Source organism: Marmota marmota, unplaced genomic scaffold (assembly GCF_001458135.2).
Source record: "Marmota marmota marmota unplaced genomic scaffold, marMar, whole genome shotgun sequence".
NCBI lineage: Eukaryota > Metazoa > Chordata > Mammalia > Rodentia > Sciuridae > Marmota > Marmota marmota.
In genome coordinates, this window is record NW_026000016.1 from 21,948,691 (window position 1) to 21,967,503 (window position 18,813).

At 43.6% G+C, this 18,813-nt stretch overlaps 1 protein-coding gene across 4 annotated transcripts in view; it reads left to right on the forward strand.

Moving 5' to 3' along the window:
* Itpkb (inositol-trisphosphate 3-kinase B) overlaps positions 1-18,813 on the forward strand; it is a 100,724-nt gene that overhangs the window by 19,576 nt on the left and 62,335 nt on the right. Inside the window, exon 3 of one of the 4 annotated variants that reach the window (XM_048809294.1) lies at positions 565-9,098. The exons of the other annotated variants lie outside the window; for them this stretch is intronic. Within the exon in view, the coding sequence (XP_048665251.1) occupies positions 565-570 (6 nt within the window). The 3' untranslated portion in view covers positions 571-9,098. Of the gene's footprint in view, positions 1-564; positions 9,099-18,813 lie in introns of those variants that run through there. 4 annotated transcript variants of the gene reach the window in all.

Below are 18,813 nucleotides of genomic sequence, written 5' to 3' on the forward strand. Positions count from 1 at the left end.
CAGCCCATGTACCGACACTTCCCAGCCTCCACAGGATCCACCCAGGCTGATTCACAGGTATTTCAGGAAAGTTGTCTATGTATTGTCAGGCCTGGAAAGAAAAAGAAAAACAAAGAAAGAAATGTAGAGTGTCTTTCTGCTTCCTCCCTCCTCCTCCCACTGGAAGAAAACAGCCCTGGAGAGGAAGACAACACTCCTGCCACTTTAGGAAGTCCCCGTGTCTCTTCATTCTTCCCTGCTTTGGTGTTTGTGGAGCCTTCTATTCCATGTACTCTCTTCCCTTTTCTCTGACTAGGTGAATTCCTCTAAAATTCAACTCAAAAGTGTAAGAGCAGGCCCCACTGTGCGTGGGGCTCCATTCCTTCCCCTGAGGCTTCCTTGGAAGTCTCTATGCTTGGGCCTATGATTTAGGTTTAGTTTTGCCACATGGATGTGTGCTAAAAACCCCCAGAAATGCTTTCACTCTTTCATTTTAATTAAATAGAAAAGAAAAAGTATGCATATAATTCAGAACTGCTAATAACAGCAGCTGGGGACTGAAATCATTCTTCCTTTTAAAACCAGCATTGAACTTCACAGTTTCACCATAGCCCCTACGAAGTGGTGTCCATCTCACGTCTGTTCACCTGTCTCAAGAAGGGACTGCAAGAAGTGGTCTTGGAATGGCTGCTAATTTGAGAACCAGCTGGAGGGCTTGGCTTCCCTTGGGCAACAAGGAGATATCTTGTGTTTGAGAATGGATTTGTTTTTCTGCCTAGTCCTGTATGAGGGGCTTCATAAAGAAAAGCATCCTTAGTCCTATTTCAATGAGTCATAAGAAATGAAAAGGTATGTTGTTTGTTTCTTGGTGTAATGAAGTATAATATTTGAAAGATCTCCTTTGGTGAATTTGGATAAACAGTCTATCAGAGAGAAAGTATTATTTTCTATGTGGGCTTAAAGGATTTTTGGAAAATGAGCAGAGGATTTTCACATGTATCCCCTGAGCCCAGGGAGTGGAAATAGTCTCATGAAGACAGATGATCACAGAGTTTCCACACAGTCCTCAGGACCCTTTAGAATTGTCCATCCCATTTTAGCAGTCAGTTGATTAGGCCCAAGACCAAAGGTGCAACTGAATCAAATAACGATTTGGGTCAGAAATTTTGGTTCATTACTTTTATTTTTTTGGTCCTGGGGATTGAATGCAAGGGCACTTTAACGACTGAGCCACATCCCCAGCCTTTTCATTTTTTATTTTGATTTTATCTTGCTAACTTACCTAGGGTATAGTTAAATAGGTGAGGCTGGCCTCAAACTTGCAATCCTCCTGTCTCAGCTTTCTGAGTTGCTGGGATTATAGGCATGTACCACCATGCCCAGCTCTGATTCATTACATTTTGAGGAGCTAGTTTGAGGTGCTAGTTTAATATTGCTCAATAGATTTTTAAAATTCTCTTGTTATATTTCTGACTCAAATTAAAATATGGTGTTTGTGCTATATTGCATTAGGGCTGTTGGTAAGTAGCTCATTTTGATTTGAGTCACTCCAGATAGCATCATTGGTATAAAATTTATTTGTCATGAACTTGCTTTTTTTTTTTTCAGGATGGTTGTGTGTGTTTATCTTCTGATTTCTTAAATATTCTTGCTGAGAATTTCTGTCCTTGAATTTGTACTTTGCAATGAACTACAAATAATAAATACACTAAAACCAGCAGAAGTTTTGCCATGACAGACTTTGTCTTTTTGGTACCTGGCAGAAGGTTTTACCTTTTCCTTGCAACTGGCTTAACTTTCAGAAAGGGGTGAATGCTTTACTTATATAGCCTCTGAACATTCATTGTGTGCTGGCAGGTAGGGATACAAACATAAGTAAAGCTTAGTCCTCCTAGGAATTTGCATTTCAATGGAGGAAGCAAATTATAATGCTTAACATCTATTACATATTTATTATGTGGCTGGCGTTGCAAAAGTGACATGCCTCAAATCACAGTAAAACAAGAGTCAGGATATGACCTCAGATAGTCTCACTTTAGAACAGAGTTTCTCAACCTTAGTACCATTGACATTTGGGGCCAGATAAATTTTTTTTGTTGTTGTTGTGGGAGGCTCTTCTGTGTCCTATAGGCTATTTAGCAGCATTTCTGGTCAATAGCACCTCCCGCCACTGTGAAAACCAAAAAACTCCCCATGTCCAAGTGCCATGGTGCTCACTTGAAGTTCAAGCAACTCAGGAGGCTGAGGCAAGAGAGTGACTTGAGCTGTGGAGTTCAGAGGCAGCCTGGGCAACATAGTGAGGCCCTGTCTTAAAAATAAATAAATAAATAAATAAAAATTATAGATATAGATATATATTATATATACACATACATATATGTATATAAATGTATATATACATATATGAATGTATATACATACATACATATGTGTGTGTGTGTGTGTGTGTGTGTGTGTACAGAGATAAGTAAGTACAGATTCCTGCTGTAAGGGGGAGAATTTTGGAATAGAAGGACTCAAATGCTCAAAAAAATGAAAGCTTGAGAAAACAAAGCAGGTTCAGGGAATGGCAGGGAGTTTGCTCTGAACTCTTCTTTTTCCTCTTTATTGCCTCTCTCTTGTTTCCTCCTTGCAAGCAGCAAGCCAGGTTCTCAGCAGGTATATAATTATTACCTCAAATTCTGTATCAGTCAGGATGCGTTAGGTTATATTTCAGTGATAACCAGCAAACTCCATAATCAGTGGCTATAAACAACCCAGGGTTATTTCTTGATCATAATACTGCATACCTGATCTCAGTCAACTTTGATTTTTCTACCTGTTAGCCTCACTCCATGACCCAGGTTGATGGTGTTAGTCACCAAGCAGAGGGAATGAACATGGCAGATCACATCCTGGCTGGTAAAGCTGCAGCCCAGAGAATTGGCAAATGTCACTTCTGCTCACATTTAGTTGACCAAACAAGACTCATACTGTCAATTTTAAGTGAGCAGGAGAGTAGAGCCCTACTGTATGCCCAGGAGAAGAATTGAAAATATTTGGGGGATAGCATTAATGTCTACCAAGATGTTAAAACCTATACCTGGAATGTGCAAGCATGCACAACTCATTGTCTTCTCTCAGAGCCTTCTAGCTTGGCTTTCATAGATGGTCTTTTGCCAAACTTGGTGAGAAATTGACAAACAAAAAGAGAAAATGAGACTGTCAAGATACAAAAAAACTTTAATTTTCTAAATAATTCAGAGAAGGTCCTTATGGGTTAAGACAAGTTCACAGGCCTCATTTTTTATTTTTTGGAATTAGGACATTGGAGGCAGGATTGGTAGATTTTTTTTTTTTTTAACGTGAATACAGGCTGCATGCAGTGGATTGTTTTAATGAGGTAGGGTTGTTGTTCAGGACACTGGTAGTTATCTGAACACCCAGGATGTATTCTTTGGCTGGGAATGTGGTAGAAAGGACAGCTTTAAAGCCCGAGCCAAGTGTTAAGTAACAGAATGCAATTCTTTGTGAACTATAAATTTATGGGGCCGTGTCTTAGATAGAAGACATGCCAACAGTAGCAACTGAGATCGTTTTAGAAGCCTAAACAAAATCCTCATAAACCAAGGCGCGTTCTTTTTGCTAGAAACTCCTTCGAAGGACAACTCTGCCCCAGGCCCTGGCTAAGGAGATAGAGAGGGAGCCTGGCTACAGTGGATCTAAAATGGGACGAGACCGGAAACCTGTGGGGAGGCTTGTCACTCCCGACAGAGGGGGCACAGAGGAGGTCTTAGAAAAACAGATAAAAATAGCAGTTGTTTCTACTTCCCTCCCCAATGAACTGTTCTCTCCAAACCTGGTTTCCGCTTTATTTCTGAACTGTTTCTCACCATAATGTGAGGTGGACATGAAGTGAGGGTGTGGGACAGAGGGTACAAAGTAGGCATTTGAGAACTCGGTGCGGGGTGGTCAGGACTGATCCAGAGATGAGAAGAACCCGAAAAAGTCAGCTGGGTCCAAAGTCTCCTCACTCTGGGGTCTTATCAGAGTGTGTGTGTGTGTGTGTGTGCTTGTGTGTATGTGCATGTGGGTGTGTACATGTACGTGTAGTATATACATGTACACATGCACATGTGGTTATGTATATGGGTGTATACGTGTGGGGTGAGTATATGTGTATGCATGTGTGTTGAAGTATGTAATATGTGTGTGCATGTGACTGTGTGTATGTATGTTTAGGTGTGTGGCTGTGTTTGTGCATGCACCCTTGAGAGGGGTGCGAGGGAAGCTGAGTGCAGTTGGTGAGCGTTACTGAAGGTCCTGTGGTTTGCTGATAGCTGCCTGAACTGTGTTGCATGTGTTTCCTCCCTCCTCTGCCAGACACTCTAGGGCATGTTGTGATGCACTTAGGCTCCTGCTATCTTCACACCCTCAGCCTGTACTGTTCTTTTCTCATTGAGGGCAGCAAGGCTGACATTGACCTTTTGGTAGCTTAAGCAGGCTACATAGGACCATATAACACAAGAATTAGATGAACCTGAGAGCTGGTGGCCTAAAACAGATAGAAGGGCCTGTGTAAGGTCACAGCTGGGGAGTGCAGGGCCAGGACAAACACCAACTCTCCCTCCTCTAGGATAGTGCTCCCCACACCATGTTCTGGTCCCTTCAGCACCTTTGTTTTCTGCTGGAAAAGGGCATGCTGCATGCAGTGAGCAGGCAGTGTTTGCAAATGTCCAGGCTCTGGGAATTTGAGTATAAGAGGCCTGGGAGGGGTGACACGTGCAACCTCAGCTTCTTCCTCAGGTGCCCATCCCGTGGCATTGCTGTGAACACTTGCTTACCTTTGACCTATTCTCAGATTGAGGTGTGTCCATAGTGACCAGGAAGGCCAAGGAGCCAAATGGCTGGGGACCTTACTGGCGCCTGACATTCCCAGGAGAAGTCTCTGGGGTGGTGGGCCATGCTGGCAGCAGGACTCAAAAAGAGGGTTGCCTTCCAAGCCAGCCTCCCCATGGCAGGAGGGTGGTTAAAACCCTGCTTACCCCATGCTCTGAGGTCTCCGGAAAGCACAGGTGCTATATATAAAACCACGACTGTTATCTCACCCTTGCTAAGTTTCCACCCTTGAGGCTTACTGTACACTGCTGGGGAGATTTCTTGAAGCTCTTGTCCCAGAGCTTGGAGACCAGGCTGAAGGATGCTTTCTGTGAGAAGAAAACCTTTCCTTGGGTGGGGCTAGGGGAAGCCTGATGCTGAACTGGCTTCAGAAGAGGGAAAATAAAGGTGTCCAGGAAAACAAATGCCCCACCTTTCTCCAGTGAACTTCCTTCCCCTGAATGAGCTGGGGACCAACGTGGTGCCAGCCTGCCGGGAACCCCTCAGAGGAGGTGATGGGCAGTACTCCTGAGGAATTCTGTGCTGCATATGTCATCTTCATGACAAATGGTGGGAGGTCCAGATGGGTAGGTTTCCATTTAAACTTCGTTTACTTAAAGTTTCCCTGGGGTGGTTTTACCAAATTGGCTTGATTGGCATTTGGGGTAGGACAGATCTGGTTGTGGGGGATTGTCTAGTCACTGCAGGTTGCTTAAGGTCTTTGCTCCTTGAGTAACCATCTCAGCCATTGTGCAACTACATCTCCCCCAACCCCTCTTTCTCCCTCTTCTGAACACCCTCTAGGACTTGGGCCAGATACTGCCTCTGGTTAGCAACCACTGCAAGGAATTATTTTGGCAAAATCTCAAGAAGATACCCAACAGGATTGCAAGGATTTGGGGGGTGGAAAGGAGGTAGAAGATAGGCCCAGATATGTCCTGTTATCTTAGGGTGTTGGGTTAATTTTTTTAAGTGATAAAGATTTATTTTTCACCCAATTTATGAGCACAAGGCACCTGCAGTGAATTGGAGAATCTTTTGTTTTTTTAACTTTGTTTTCATCCTTTCCTCATCTTAATAAGCACTGTGACTTCTGGGGCTGCCTTCTCATGTATGTGACCAGTGCAGTCATGCAGGTCCTGTACTCAGAAGAAGAGCCTCACTTCTGGGGCCACATGCTCTGCAGTAGCTGACTGGAAATTCCCAGTAATTCTGTCTTTGAGTCTGTGTTTCATAAGTGGTGGCCAGTGCGACAATGTAATATAAACTCCCTGGGTTGGGGGCCCAACTGGCCTCCCTCTTCCAATCTAGCAACTGCTGAACCTCTGACCCCATCAGGAGAGCCTGGGTAAGGATTCAGGGAGGGGCACAGTTTTGTTGGTGTCCCAAGGTAAGCCCTAGTGGCCATCCTTACTCCAGGCTGGCAGGGTCACAACATGGGTAATTTGGTGGGGCCAAACCTCCACTTCACTCCAGATCCAGATACCAAGCACGTCCCCGTATGATGGTTGCAATCGCTTGGGTGCTGCCCATCTTCTGGTGGGTTGGTGGGGAGAGATCTCTGTTCCTGGCCTGACACCTTTTGGGAGGAAAGCTCTATAGACATCCTGAACCCTGTAGTGGCCAGAGCCAAGGGATCAGCCCCTGGGTCCAGTGAGGGACTGCACTCACCCAGAGAGCATCCTGGTGCTCCAGGGAGAAAGGCATCAAATAGCAAGTAAGAAACAGGCATCAGGTTTGGGGTGGGGGCTATGGATGTGGCAGAAAGGATTCAGTTTGATATTTTGGTTCCTTTTATAAAACTTTTCCTGATTATTGAATGAGAGATACTGCAAATTATATAGCCAGCCTTGCTTCTTTCCTTCTTGCCTGCAGTTTCTGTTTGGTTTTCCTCTCCCATTTCTAGAAAGAAAAAAAGACAAACTATTAAAAGGGATTGCTGTGAACATAAGTACTTCCATTTTCTTTTTTTTGTTTTGTTTTGTTTTTTTTTTTTGCTTCTAGTCTTTTGAAGGTCATGGTCATCAGTCATCCAGCCCCAAATTTCATTTCCAGTGCTTCCTGTTAGCACAGCAACTTCCAGAAGAAGTGAACCAGGGAAGGAGACAGAGGCAGTGAAAACAAATTTATCTGTCACTGGCTTAATTTCGGGATCTCTTGGAGGTGAAGCTTTCTGTGAGGGAGATATGTCTTCACAGGTACTTACTATGTCCTCAGTTCTGGGGTAGTGCTGATCCTGAGCAGGATGCTGTGGGGACATGAAACTGGAACCATAAAGCAGAGTTCCAGGAAATGAAGCTCTGCTCTCATCCCCAAGCTTTATTAAGGGAGTGTTTTTGAACAGGGAGCCAGTGTCACACCATGCAAGTTAAACATTGTCCTTGGCCCCAGGGGGTCATGCTGTAAGACAAGGCCTGATGCAGAAAGACTGTGAGAACATGACCACAGATAAGGTAAGTCTATAGACTGGCCCGAGAGCACCAGAGCCCTGCCCACTGCCACTTCTCATCTCTGGTCCAAAGTCATGGATATCAGGGGATGCTCATCTCTTCTGCTTCATCTGAGAAATTCTTTTGAAAGAGGGATGGATGTCAGGAGCCACTGTGTCCCTCCCTGCTGCTCCCAGACCCATCTTGTCTTATAGCCTGCAGCATAGTTTCCAAACCTCCCAGGACCACAGTAATGTCTGCCCCACCCTTACATTCCAAGTGTCAGCCACTTCTTGTCTGTTGCTATAAAATGCACTTCAGACATTCCCAGACTCACTGGAGATCTCAAGTGAGGTCTGGTGTGTGGGCTCAGGCCTTTGTCCCTAGCCTGATGCCTGGAGAAAGCATCACACATGAGACATGCCTGTGCTTGGAGGTTATTCATTGTTTATCTGAAGTTCAAGTGTAACTGTGCATCTTGCATTTTTCTGACTTCCCTACCTTAGATGATAGTTTTAGTTGCAACTTTGTGAAATGGGTAAATCCAGAAATGAGAGTATTAGTGGTCAAGAGGAGCCAGATATCTGGAGCTCTGCAGCCCAGTGTTGCTGTCTGCTTGCTATACCATCTGGTGTTGTCCTCAGGCTTGGGCATAGCTCTTTTGTACACTAGGGGTGGACATTCCAGTGTCTTTTCTTCTCCCATCTCTCTTAGGCTGTCTCCCAGGACGGGATACAATGAATTGTCCTGGCAAAATCCTGGTCCCCTCCTAGGATGGACTGGCCAGCCAGGCCTTCATGCTTGGGTTCCTGCCTCATCAGTTAAGATGCTTTCAGCTGTAGGGAACAGAAAACTGCAACTCTACTGATAAAGTTAACAATAAAGCAAACATATTCTTTCACCTTAATTAATAAGTCTCAGCATAGGAAGCTTCAACATTGGCTAATTCTTGGGCATAGAAAAGTTACTCAAAGACCTGTATCCTTTGCATCTCTCTGCCCTGTCCCCACAGCATATTGACTCTTCTCATGGTCACAGGGTGACTGTTGCAGGTCCTGCTGTCCTCTGGGGATACGATATGATAGCATACCATGGAGGAAAAAGAGGGGATGGCTCTTCCTGATGTCTAAGGCTAGGGCATCTTTCTCAGAAGGCTCCCAGCAGGCATCCCCTATGTCTCAATGACCAGAAGGTGTCACAGATTTGTGCCACAGTCAGCCTATGGTGTAGGAGTGACTTATAATAATTGGTATTTACGCCTGGAGTGATTCCATGCACACACATTTTTACTGAGTCCCTGGAGAGAGATGTAGACACCCAAACAAAATCAGGTCCCTTGTACTGTTCCCTGTCGAATTCTGGAAAATCTTTTAGGTCTTTTTCTTTATTATTTTTGGTTTATCATAAAAATTTAAACATTGCAGGGGCTGAGGATACAGCTCAGTGATAGAACAACTGCTTCACATATGTGAGGCTCTCTATTCTATCCCTAGCACTTAACAAAACAAAACAAAACAAGATTGCATAGAAAGAAGCTAATGAGAACCATGACTAAATGAATGATTTAACTCATTCTAAGTACACTTTGGTCTTTGATAAACTAATTTTATTTTACATAATTGTAATCAGATTGTACTAGTTTTATCTGTTGATGTTATCAGTTTAACATGATTTCACATTTTCATTTTCAAGTATTGACATAGGTCATCTATTTGCATTGTTTTTGCAGTACTGGGAAATCTGCTTGCAATTTTAAATGAACATATAATAATAAATTCAGCTAACCTTGGTCAAATACTTATGTGCCAGGCCCTGTTCTAAATGTCTTTCATGGATTATCTCATTTAATCCTTATAGCAACCCATTTTCAGGACAGGAACCGCACATTCCTCATATAGTAATGAAGCGCAGGGTGTCCAGTAATGAACTGCGATCTGATTCCTGAGTCTGAGTTTTGAATCTCTACATCATTTACATTGTCCTTTTATTGTGTGGGCACCTTCCACTTTTGGTGGCAGTGGTTGCCATAAGCAGCAAAGAGCTTATTCATAAAAATTACCTCTTTTGCTCTCCATTTGGCTCCTTTCTTGAGAAATGTTCCCATAGGAGTAGTACTGAATCAAAGCCCAGGATCCTATAGCTTTGTTTGTTGCATCTTCCACACTGCTGTCTGGAAAGGCTGACCCAGTTCACTACAGCGGCATCTGCAAAGTCCAAGTGCTGCTCTTTCTCTGCCACCATTGGATCTTCTTTGTAGTTTGCAATTGTCCAATTATCCCTTAAAGTTTTAATTTGTAATTCTTCTGTTTTCAAGGAGACTCTACATGTTTCCTTGTGCTAATAGCCTTTAATTACTCACGTGTTAACTGCCTGTTTATTCCCATGGAGCAACCACTGGCCGCACATTGACAGCATTTTTGTATAGTAAATTATCAGTTACATTATTTACAATTTTTCCCATTCAATGATAATCTCTGGAAATTGTACTTCATTTTGCAACAAAATTTTTTTATTCTGGATTACTATAATAGGGCCCCTTTTTTTCTGTCATAAAATTGGTTCTAATTGGCCTGGCTTGGCCTGGAAATACAGACCATATGGTACTAGGAGGCGATGGTTTTTACTGATTTTTTTTCTTTATGCAACCAATCTTTGTAAAGTGTTCTTGGAGCATTCAACTGTGCCTCACTCTGTAAAGACTGGGCTTTTTGAACCCCCCTGATGAGCCCCCAAAAGTAATTTGGCTAAGAGCTAGTCCCTAGGTGCTAGCTGATTGGCTATTGGCTATATCCAACCACCCCAGTCCTCTGGCCATCTCTACGCTTTGCAAACAGAATGACAACTGACACGCCCAAGCCCAGAAAGCCAGACAGAGTGGCGGCTGGAGACTTCACGGAATCTTGTAATTAGAAATGGAAAAGGCCTGTTGGCTCATGTGGTGTCCTCCTCCTCCTCCCACGGAGCCCCAACCAGCGTTAGAAGGTGACATATAATTTGCTCTGTCACCTGGAGCACTCAATTGAGTTTTTTGGGCAGTATCTGTGAAATCCAAGAATTGAACCAGATTAGTGGTTTCAACTCCTTTGGGGTCTGGTGCCATCTTGGAAAATGCTTGAAAGCCAGACACCCTCTTCCTGGAGAGATGAGCACTTCACAGGTCATTCTGCCCTTTCAGGACATTTATAATTAGAAGCCTGTTTCCATCCCAGACCACAGTCTGCGGGTTTAGAACCCAAAGATTTACTGATTTCTGACGTCTCTCTCAGTTCCCAAAACCCACATTCTAGGTTTCCCATCAAGGAACCTAGGGATGGAAGTGGAAAAATGGGAGTCTTTTGTAATTAACTTGGAGAAAACCACTGTTCAGGTCAAAGAGTTTTACTATCAGATATTTTTTTTTTAATTTTTTTTTTTTAGTTTGTTGATGGACCTTTATTTTTATTTATTTATTTATATGCAGTGCTGAGAATCAAACCCAGTGTCTCACATATGCTAGGCAAGTGCTCTACCACTGAGCTACAACCCCAACCCACTATCAGATATGTTATGTATTGTTTTATCATTTGTTATTTTTCAGTGTGGAGTTCAACTTTTTGATACCATGCGCTTTCCCTTCAATTTATTCTTTTTAAATTTGGTACTGCTTCTGACTGAAGCTATTGATATTTTCCAGTTTTTTTTGGGGGGTGGGGGTGGGGGTAGGGATGGGCTTGATGTGCCCTTTGCCTTTCACCTCACAGAAAGGGGAAACATCTGCTCAGGTGTTCCTGACAACTCCCAGAAGCCTCTGCCTGCTGACTTACTTAGCCTCCTCTCAAAGCCCTTTAGCAGCTTGGAGCAAGAGAGAACAGGCTGGTCAGGTTGATGTTTATATGAGCAGATGAGTGCTTAGGAATTGGAAGATGGGAGAAAAATTCCTTCCAATTGCTCCATGACTACTTTCCTAGCACTCTGGGCTTGCTTGCTTAAGAGGCTTTGCTTCAGTTCCCAGAGACTTAAGAGTTGTGAATTCCTCAAATGACCTGTCTGACAGGGATCCTAAGGAATGACTTCCGTCTCAAAGATGTGTTCACAGAGGGCAGGAGGAAACTCCCAGTGTAAGTTGATATTGTTGGAGGGAAAGATGATTGCAGCCTCCTGCTGTGAAGACCAGCCTAACCTCCTGGCATGAATGGAGGCAGCTCTAGATATGAAGTCTTTCTAATGGGAGATTGAAGGTATATGTTCCTGTGTGTGCAAACAGGCATTTGCATGTTTGGGTTTGAGCCAGAAATTGATAGGGTCTGGGGTGAGAAGGACAGAATCAGAACCTTAACTGCAGTTTTATTTTTCTGGAATTTCTTCCCTCCCTCTGGTTACTAGACTATTTCTGGAAAATGTGTAGTGAAAATAAAGGAATTAGCTTTTAATATTTTATAAAATTTTAGGATGATTTTGCTATGTGAGAGAGTGGCCTCAAATGTGGGGAGCCTTTGGGTCATTGACTTTGAGCTTATTTGCTACCTATTCTGGAATTCAACTCTGAACATTTAACATTTTTGGCCAGGCAAGAGTAATGCTGTGATTCTTTTTTAAAGCACATACTTTTTGCCAGTAATTCTTTCAAACTCTGCGTTTTATGAGGAGTTTGTTCCACAGTGCAAGAGAATCTATGACTTTACAAAAGTTCATTCCAGCTCAAGATTTAAAGGAATTTGAAATTGGACAAAGTTACCGGTTTTCTCCTATGGCCTGTGAAGGTGAAAGTTTCTTATTACTAGACAGGGAACAGCATTGTTGAACCGTCCATCACTTACTGTTTAAGTAGCCAATGAACTCTGAATAAAGCTTGGCTGTCAGGTTGCCAGAATTATGCACTGCTTTGTTTCAAGCTCCTGCAAAGACTTTCCTCTGTCATTTTTACCTCCAGTGCTGTTGTCACATAGCTTTGATTGTTTCCCTAGAGAGAAAATATTACACTCTCCAGAAAAGGCAATTTTCATTGTTGTCTGCTACATTCAACTTTTCATAATGACCCAGGAAAGGAACTAGCAGGGCTCTTCTCCATCTTCATACATCTTCATCCGGACACACACATTTCATACAGGAAATGTTCACAACATTGACCAGTTATGTTGGCTGTTGGGGTGTGGCTGGCCTAAGTTATATAACGTTTTTAAAAGATAAGTTGGTTTCTTGGTCATGTATAATTACATTGGGAATCTAATATAAATTATTAATAAGGGTTAATAATTTATAATTGGTACTTAATGGCATGCCCAACATACTGAAGCGCATTTATTCCTAATGTTTGTACTAATTAGTTTAGCGGCTTTTTTTAAAATAATGCAAAGGTAAGTTTACTACATCTTAAGATTCAATTATCACAAGTTCTCCGCATTCTAACAAATACTGTTTAGAAACCGACCCTCATAAATCTGGGGAAACAGAAACTGGGCTGAGTTGTCGGTGGCATTGGACATTGTGGCATCCGAGGAGATGAAATAGATTTTTAAAAAATCAACCCTTGCAAAAAATTACCTCATAGTAGGACCAAGAGCTGTTGCTCCTGGGGTGAAGGGATTGTAGAGAAGACTTAAGATTCAAGGGCCCGCTGACCTACTGTGTCCCTTTCACAAAAACCCTCCAAACGTTTTATACCCATTTTACAAATTTACTTATTTATTCTTCCAAGACCAGGGAGCTGGCATTAGCCTTGCTGGGGTGGTTTCCCTAAGGTGCAGCGCATGGCTGGACTCTTCTCACCAAGAGGGCGCGGAGAGACCATTTCAGGGCCCCCCCTGTTGCCTAGGTTACCGGCTGGGCCCCCTCCCGGCCACGTGACCGCCCCAGCCGCGGAGCATGACGGGAGGCGGTGCCTCCTCTCAGGCCGCGGGCTTCCGCGCGTGGGCGGCGCGGCGGGCTGGGCCCACGCAGGAGGCGGTGGGGGCCCGGAGGGCCTGGCCAGGCTGAGGTGGGGGAAAAGCGGCGGAAAGGCAGAGCTTGGGCGGTGCGAGCCGCGCCTGAGTTGAGGGCGGAAGGCCCGCGGGTCTGTCGGTTAGTTGTAAATTGGCTAATTGTAAATAAGAGTAATGAGAGATGAAGTCCAGGCCTGTCCCCTGTCCCCGGGGTCTCCTGGTGCGGATGCCTTTCATTTCAGAGAGGTGCAGTGCTTCACTTTGGGGTGACGACATGCGGTCTTTCTCATGGTTAGAGGCCAGGAGTATGAGTGCAGTCAGATTTTCTAACAGTATCTGCACATTTTTTTCCCCTTCACCCACTCAGACATTCCCCGTTTTCTCTCATAATCACTTTCTCTCACTTAAACATACACACTTAGCCCTTGGCAAGCAAAGTGGAATCTCGGGTCCTTGTTAGACCTCAATGTTTAAGCTGCTGAAAACACAGGGCATATTTGGTTTAGATATTTTACTGTTATGAAAATAAACCACCTCTTGCAGTTACACCAGCTCAGATTTTTCCTCGATAGGTCAGTGTAGATTATCTATTGGGTGGTATGTGTGTAGGGGAAACGCTTAATTAGAAAGGAATAAAAGTGTAACAACTAGTTCTTGAGGTTGGGGGAAGCTGGGTCAAGAAATAGAGATAAGCAAAGACAAAAAAAAAAAAAAAAAAAAAAAAAAAAAAAAAAAAAACAAACCAGGGACAGATGAACCACTACCGCAAAATCTTGCTGGGGAACATGGATGGACTTTCCTTAAGCTTTACTTTTTTTGATCTTGGCATACTTCCTCAGGTTTCCCAATTCAGACTAGTCTTGGAGGGTTCTAGATTGACAAAATGGTTAAGGCATCCTGTGAATGGGTCTTCCTTACCACCGGCTTAGTAAAGAGACTGCTAGGAGATGTGTTTCATGGGTTTCTGGGGTCAAATGCTTAGTCACTTAATTGATTGATTGAAATAGAGATAAGCAAAAAAAAAAAAAAAATCTAGACCCTTTGAATGCCAAGTTTAGCCAACTCCAATCATCTCTCTGTAGGCATAATGCCAGTTGTTTTGTAATAGACATAATAACTCCCTAAAAAGAGTATAGGCAGCTCAGGAAAACAGAAACTTTTTTTTCACACAGTGAAATTGATCATCAAATTGATCTTTCTCTTGGAACATAGTAATCCTACTCAACCAGGCCTGATCCAATCTTCTTGCTGTTTTCTGTTCTTTGGCATTTTCTCTGCTCTTAGGCAAGAATTTTCTGCCCTTTTTGGTTCCCTCCTTGTGTGTACTTGGGTGTTAGGGGAAGAAGGAGGAGGAAGGGTCTTGATAAGAGAGCCACTGGTGAGCAGGAAATGTCTATTTGGTACTGATTGTTCGGAAGAAATTAGGATTGCCAGTGCTGGTGAGGAATCAGAAGCTGATCATGACATGGAGCCCTCTGTTCACAACTTAAGTGAGTGTCCCTTATGCATTCTCTTTCAGGCCTTGTCAGTAGCAGGCTTAGGAATAGGTCTTCCCACACCTCTCTGCTGGCTGACAGTTTACTGAGCTGATCTCTTTGGATCTTTGAAGCATTAGTGTTAAGGTCCTTGGAGCAAATGGGATAAGTCAAATTTTTGAAGTGGAGCTATTGTTAGCAAGATGTAGAGCACAGGGATCCTTAGAGGAATGCTCTAAGGATTGTATTTGTCGAACTGTAGAAATGACACTCCTTCTAGAAACAGAAATTCTGGGCCTTTCCAGCAGAGAGTCTCAGTGCAACTCACACAGACCCCACATGGCTGTCTGATCAGTGTCAAGAGCATTTGTAGCTCTGGGGAGTATGTTAACATGAACAATATCATTGGGAAACTGGGACATGGGGAGAAGTCTTATTCAAGCCCATGTTCATAAAAAGTTTCAAACTTGCTGAATTCTCATTGCAGAGTTGCCTATTGTGCCCTGTGTAACCTAAAATCCGAGTTAAAGGAAAGGTGCAGATGATGAGAAGGCCACAGGCTTTGACAAGGTAGTGAATGTCTTCAGAAGATCCCTGTGTCTCTTGCAATCTCCTCTCTTGCTTGAATTCTCCTGGGGAAATTGCTTCTATCTTGCTCTATTCAGGTGTGGGACTCCAAAGGTGCGGTTCAGCAGTCAGGCAGTGCAGCCTTTGGGAAGAAGTAAACTTTGGGGTTAGAGGCCAAGTTTCGCTCACAGCCTGGCCAATCACCAGCTTTATTTTAGGTAAGACACTTACCTTCTCTAAAAACACTTCTCACATTGTTTTTTTGTAGGTACTGAATGATATAAGTTAAGTGTGTTGCATATGTAGTGAATACTTCTTGTTTATTTTATTATTATTACTATTATTATTTTGATTAATGAGGCTGTGCTACCCTGGGTGCTCTGGAGAATATCCCAGTAAGGACTCTTATAAAAAAAAATTGCGTGTAGCTGGGTACAGTGACACTTGCCTATAATCCCAGCAACCTGGCAGATTGAGACAAGAGAATGGCAAGCTTGAGGCCAGTCTGGGCAACTTAGTGAGACCTTGTCTCAAAATTTAGAAAGGCTGGGGATATAGTTCAGTGGAGTACTTTCTTAGCATGTGGAAGGCCCTGGGTTCAATCCCCAGTAACACCACCCCCCCACCCAAAAAAAAAAAGAAGTGGAGCTTTGGGCTGGAGCTGAAGTTCAGTGACAGAGCGCTTGCCTAGCATGTATGAGGCAATGTGTTTGATCCTTAGCACCATATAAAAATAAACAAAATAAAGGTATTCTGTCCATTTACAACTACAAAAAAGAATATTTAAAAAAACAACCAACAAACAAAAAAATTAAAGCTGCCAGTAACTATGATACTGCCCGATGTTTCTTGAGTGCTTAATGTATGCCAGGTACTATTCTGAGCTTAATTGTAAACTTTCAGTACTTTGACTTATTCAATCCTTAAAATGGCCCTGAAAGGTAAGTGCTGTTCATTTGTCTATTTTGCAAATGAGGAAACTGAGACAGGTTAAATAATTTCTTAAGTGTCAGAGAAAATTCTAGTATGTGAACATAGGCTGTCTGGCTTCATAGTCTGGGTTCTTAATGGCTTTCCTCTACATTGCCTTTAGCATAAGTGATTGGGTTAGGGAAACAGTGTTTTCAGCAGCCTGTGGGGATGTCTGGTAGTGCTGAGGCCCTTAGAGATGATCCTCCAGATCCACAGCCTGAGCATTCATCCTTCCTTTCTGTCTTAGTGCTGCTTGACCAGGAGGCTGCTGCCTTTGCCATCCTATCAACAGCCCGTTTTACTTTCCTTTTGGCTGAGACCTTTCCCTCCCTCTTGGCCCGATATGCCCTTATTATCAGCATGTTAGAAAGCCAGGGCTGTTTCCTCATGGGAGGTGGTGGGGGCGAGAGGAGGCCAGAGGGCCATGAAGAGTTCAAGGAACCCAGGGAAAACTTAAGGCTTTGTTCCTTACCCAGCAGCTCTTCCCTGTTCTTCCCTGCAGCTGTTAGTGTCCAGATGAGACCGGTTCAATGCTGGTTTCCTAGCTTTTTCTTGGGCTGGCAGTAGCTCAGTCCTCTTAATTTTAAGCAACTAGGTACAGCAGTGGGTACCAGCTTGAGAGATGAGCAGAGTAGCAGAGGTGGCCCTGCCCAGGACTCTTCCTGGAGACCCAGTGGACCTGTAAGTATGCAGTTAGCAGGGTGCTGGGCAGGCGAGCAGCCAGTGGGAGGGGGTTTTCCCATCTGGAATTCCACTTTCTATCACCTCCTGCACACCTTGCTTGTACTTTTTCTGCTCTGGCTTCATTTAGCAGCTACAAAATTTGGAGATTGCCCCTTGGCTCCCTGAAAGCCTTCCATTCTTCTCCAGCCTTTGGTGATTTAGTAAGGACCCATTTATATATAAGCGAATAATACCTGTCACCTGGGGCTCTGTCTTTTCCAAGGATGGTTTATTTAGTTCAGCCTGTTCTGAGCCTGAGGAGAGTCAAAACGAAATGTTGAGGCCTACACTTCCCAGTCTTATGATTCTGAGTGGTGGATCCTCCTCTAACTGGCCCAGAGCACCTATATTATAAGGGACGTTTCTCAACACCTGTGTTGCTGGCTCCCTTGCCCTGCTCTTCTGGCCTCTGAGGTCAGCCCTGTTCATTCCAGAAATGAGCTGCTGCTTTGGGGATCTTAAGGAGTCAGTGACCTTTCTCATCTTTCACATCAACAGAAATTTCCTGAACATCTGCCTTATGCCAGGCACCATGCTAGGTGCTGTGGAAACAAAGGTAAATCAAACAGAACTTCTGCCCTTAAGGAACTGTCCAATTTGGGTGATTCTCTTTGGCTCCTTGACAGGTATACCCATGACACTTAGAGGACAGAAAACAAGACTTAAACTGGTAAGGCAGACACTACCAGAGCTGTTTTTCAGCCCACAGTACTGTTTTGTGCTTGGGGCAATGTTTCTTTGTTTGTGTGGACAACATGGTGCATGAGACCCTATCTCTGGGTCTGGAAGCTCCCAACCTGCAGGCAGCCCTCTGTGGTGGTGACCAAGATTTCCCCAGGATGATTTGGCTTCTCTAGGGGACCCCTTAACACATCTGCCAGTCAAGGCAAGAGAACTGTGGCATTCCTGAGGCAGCTTGTATGAACAGTTCTGGATTCTGTGCCTAGGAAACCAGAGAATTCTTTCTTGTACTAATGCCACTTGCAGCAGGTTGCCAGTGTCTTCACCTGGAATCACCTTCCCTCTAGCTGCTGTAGTCACAGGGAAATTAACTTAAATGCCCATCAGAGTGTTTAGTTTTTACCAAAGTCCAGTTTTTACATGAAAGTTGTGTTCAGCTTCAGCTTATCCTTCAGTAGAAATATGCAGCCATTGTTTGCAGAGTTGGAGAATTAGGCACAGATTCCCCCACTTGACTTCCAGGTATCCATCCTAGCATTCCAAGAGTGAGGAGAGCAGGAGCTAGGTCCCTTCATGGCTGGTGTGGAGCTATGTCTGCCTTGAATATTTGCTTGTCAAAAAGGGGAAAATGTTATTTCTCATGTTTTTTGGCAGTGTGTATTTTTGATCTTTTCACATGTGCTTGTTGGTTGAGAAAGGGGAAAAACCTGAACATTTCTGGAATATTTGCCAAACACTGTACCATGCCCTTAAATACATCATGTCTTAATCATTCCTTACAACAACTATTATTACCTTCACTTTTCAGACAAGGAAGCTATTTCAGGAAGATTAACCAAGTGGCAACAGGCACTGTAGCCTGATTCAGTGGATTTATTTCTGGACCTACCAACTTTATTGGATGCTTGCCCATCGAGGATTCTGGTTTGGTGGATAATTCTATGTTGCACTCAGATCATAATACCTCCAGAGTAGAGTGAACTAGTTTGTTTGGTGGTTGCTGGTGTGATTTGTTCCCTAAAATCCTGGAGTGATGAACTTCCTGGATGTGCCTTCTTCTTAATTACCTATTCTATGTGTAGGAAGTGGATGTTTTGATTGATTCTGGGCCTATATGATTTTTCTTTTTACCCCTAGTAAAGCAGTGCAGGGAAGACTCAGGTCCCAGGTCAGGCGTCAGGGGAAGGCTCCAGCCAAATCACCTCTGCAGTATCTCAGTTCTGAGATGCTGGG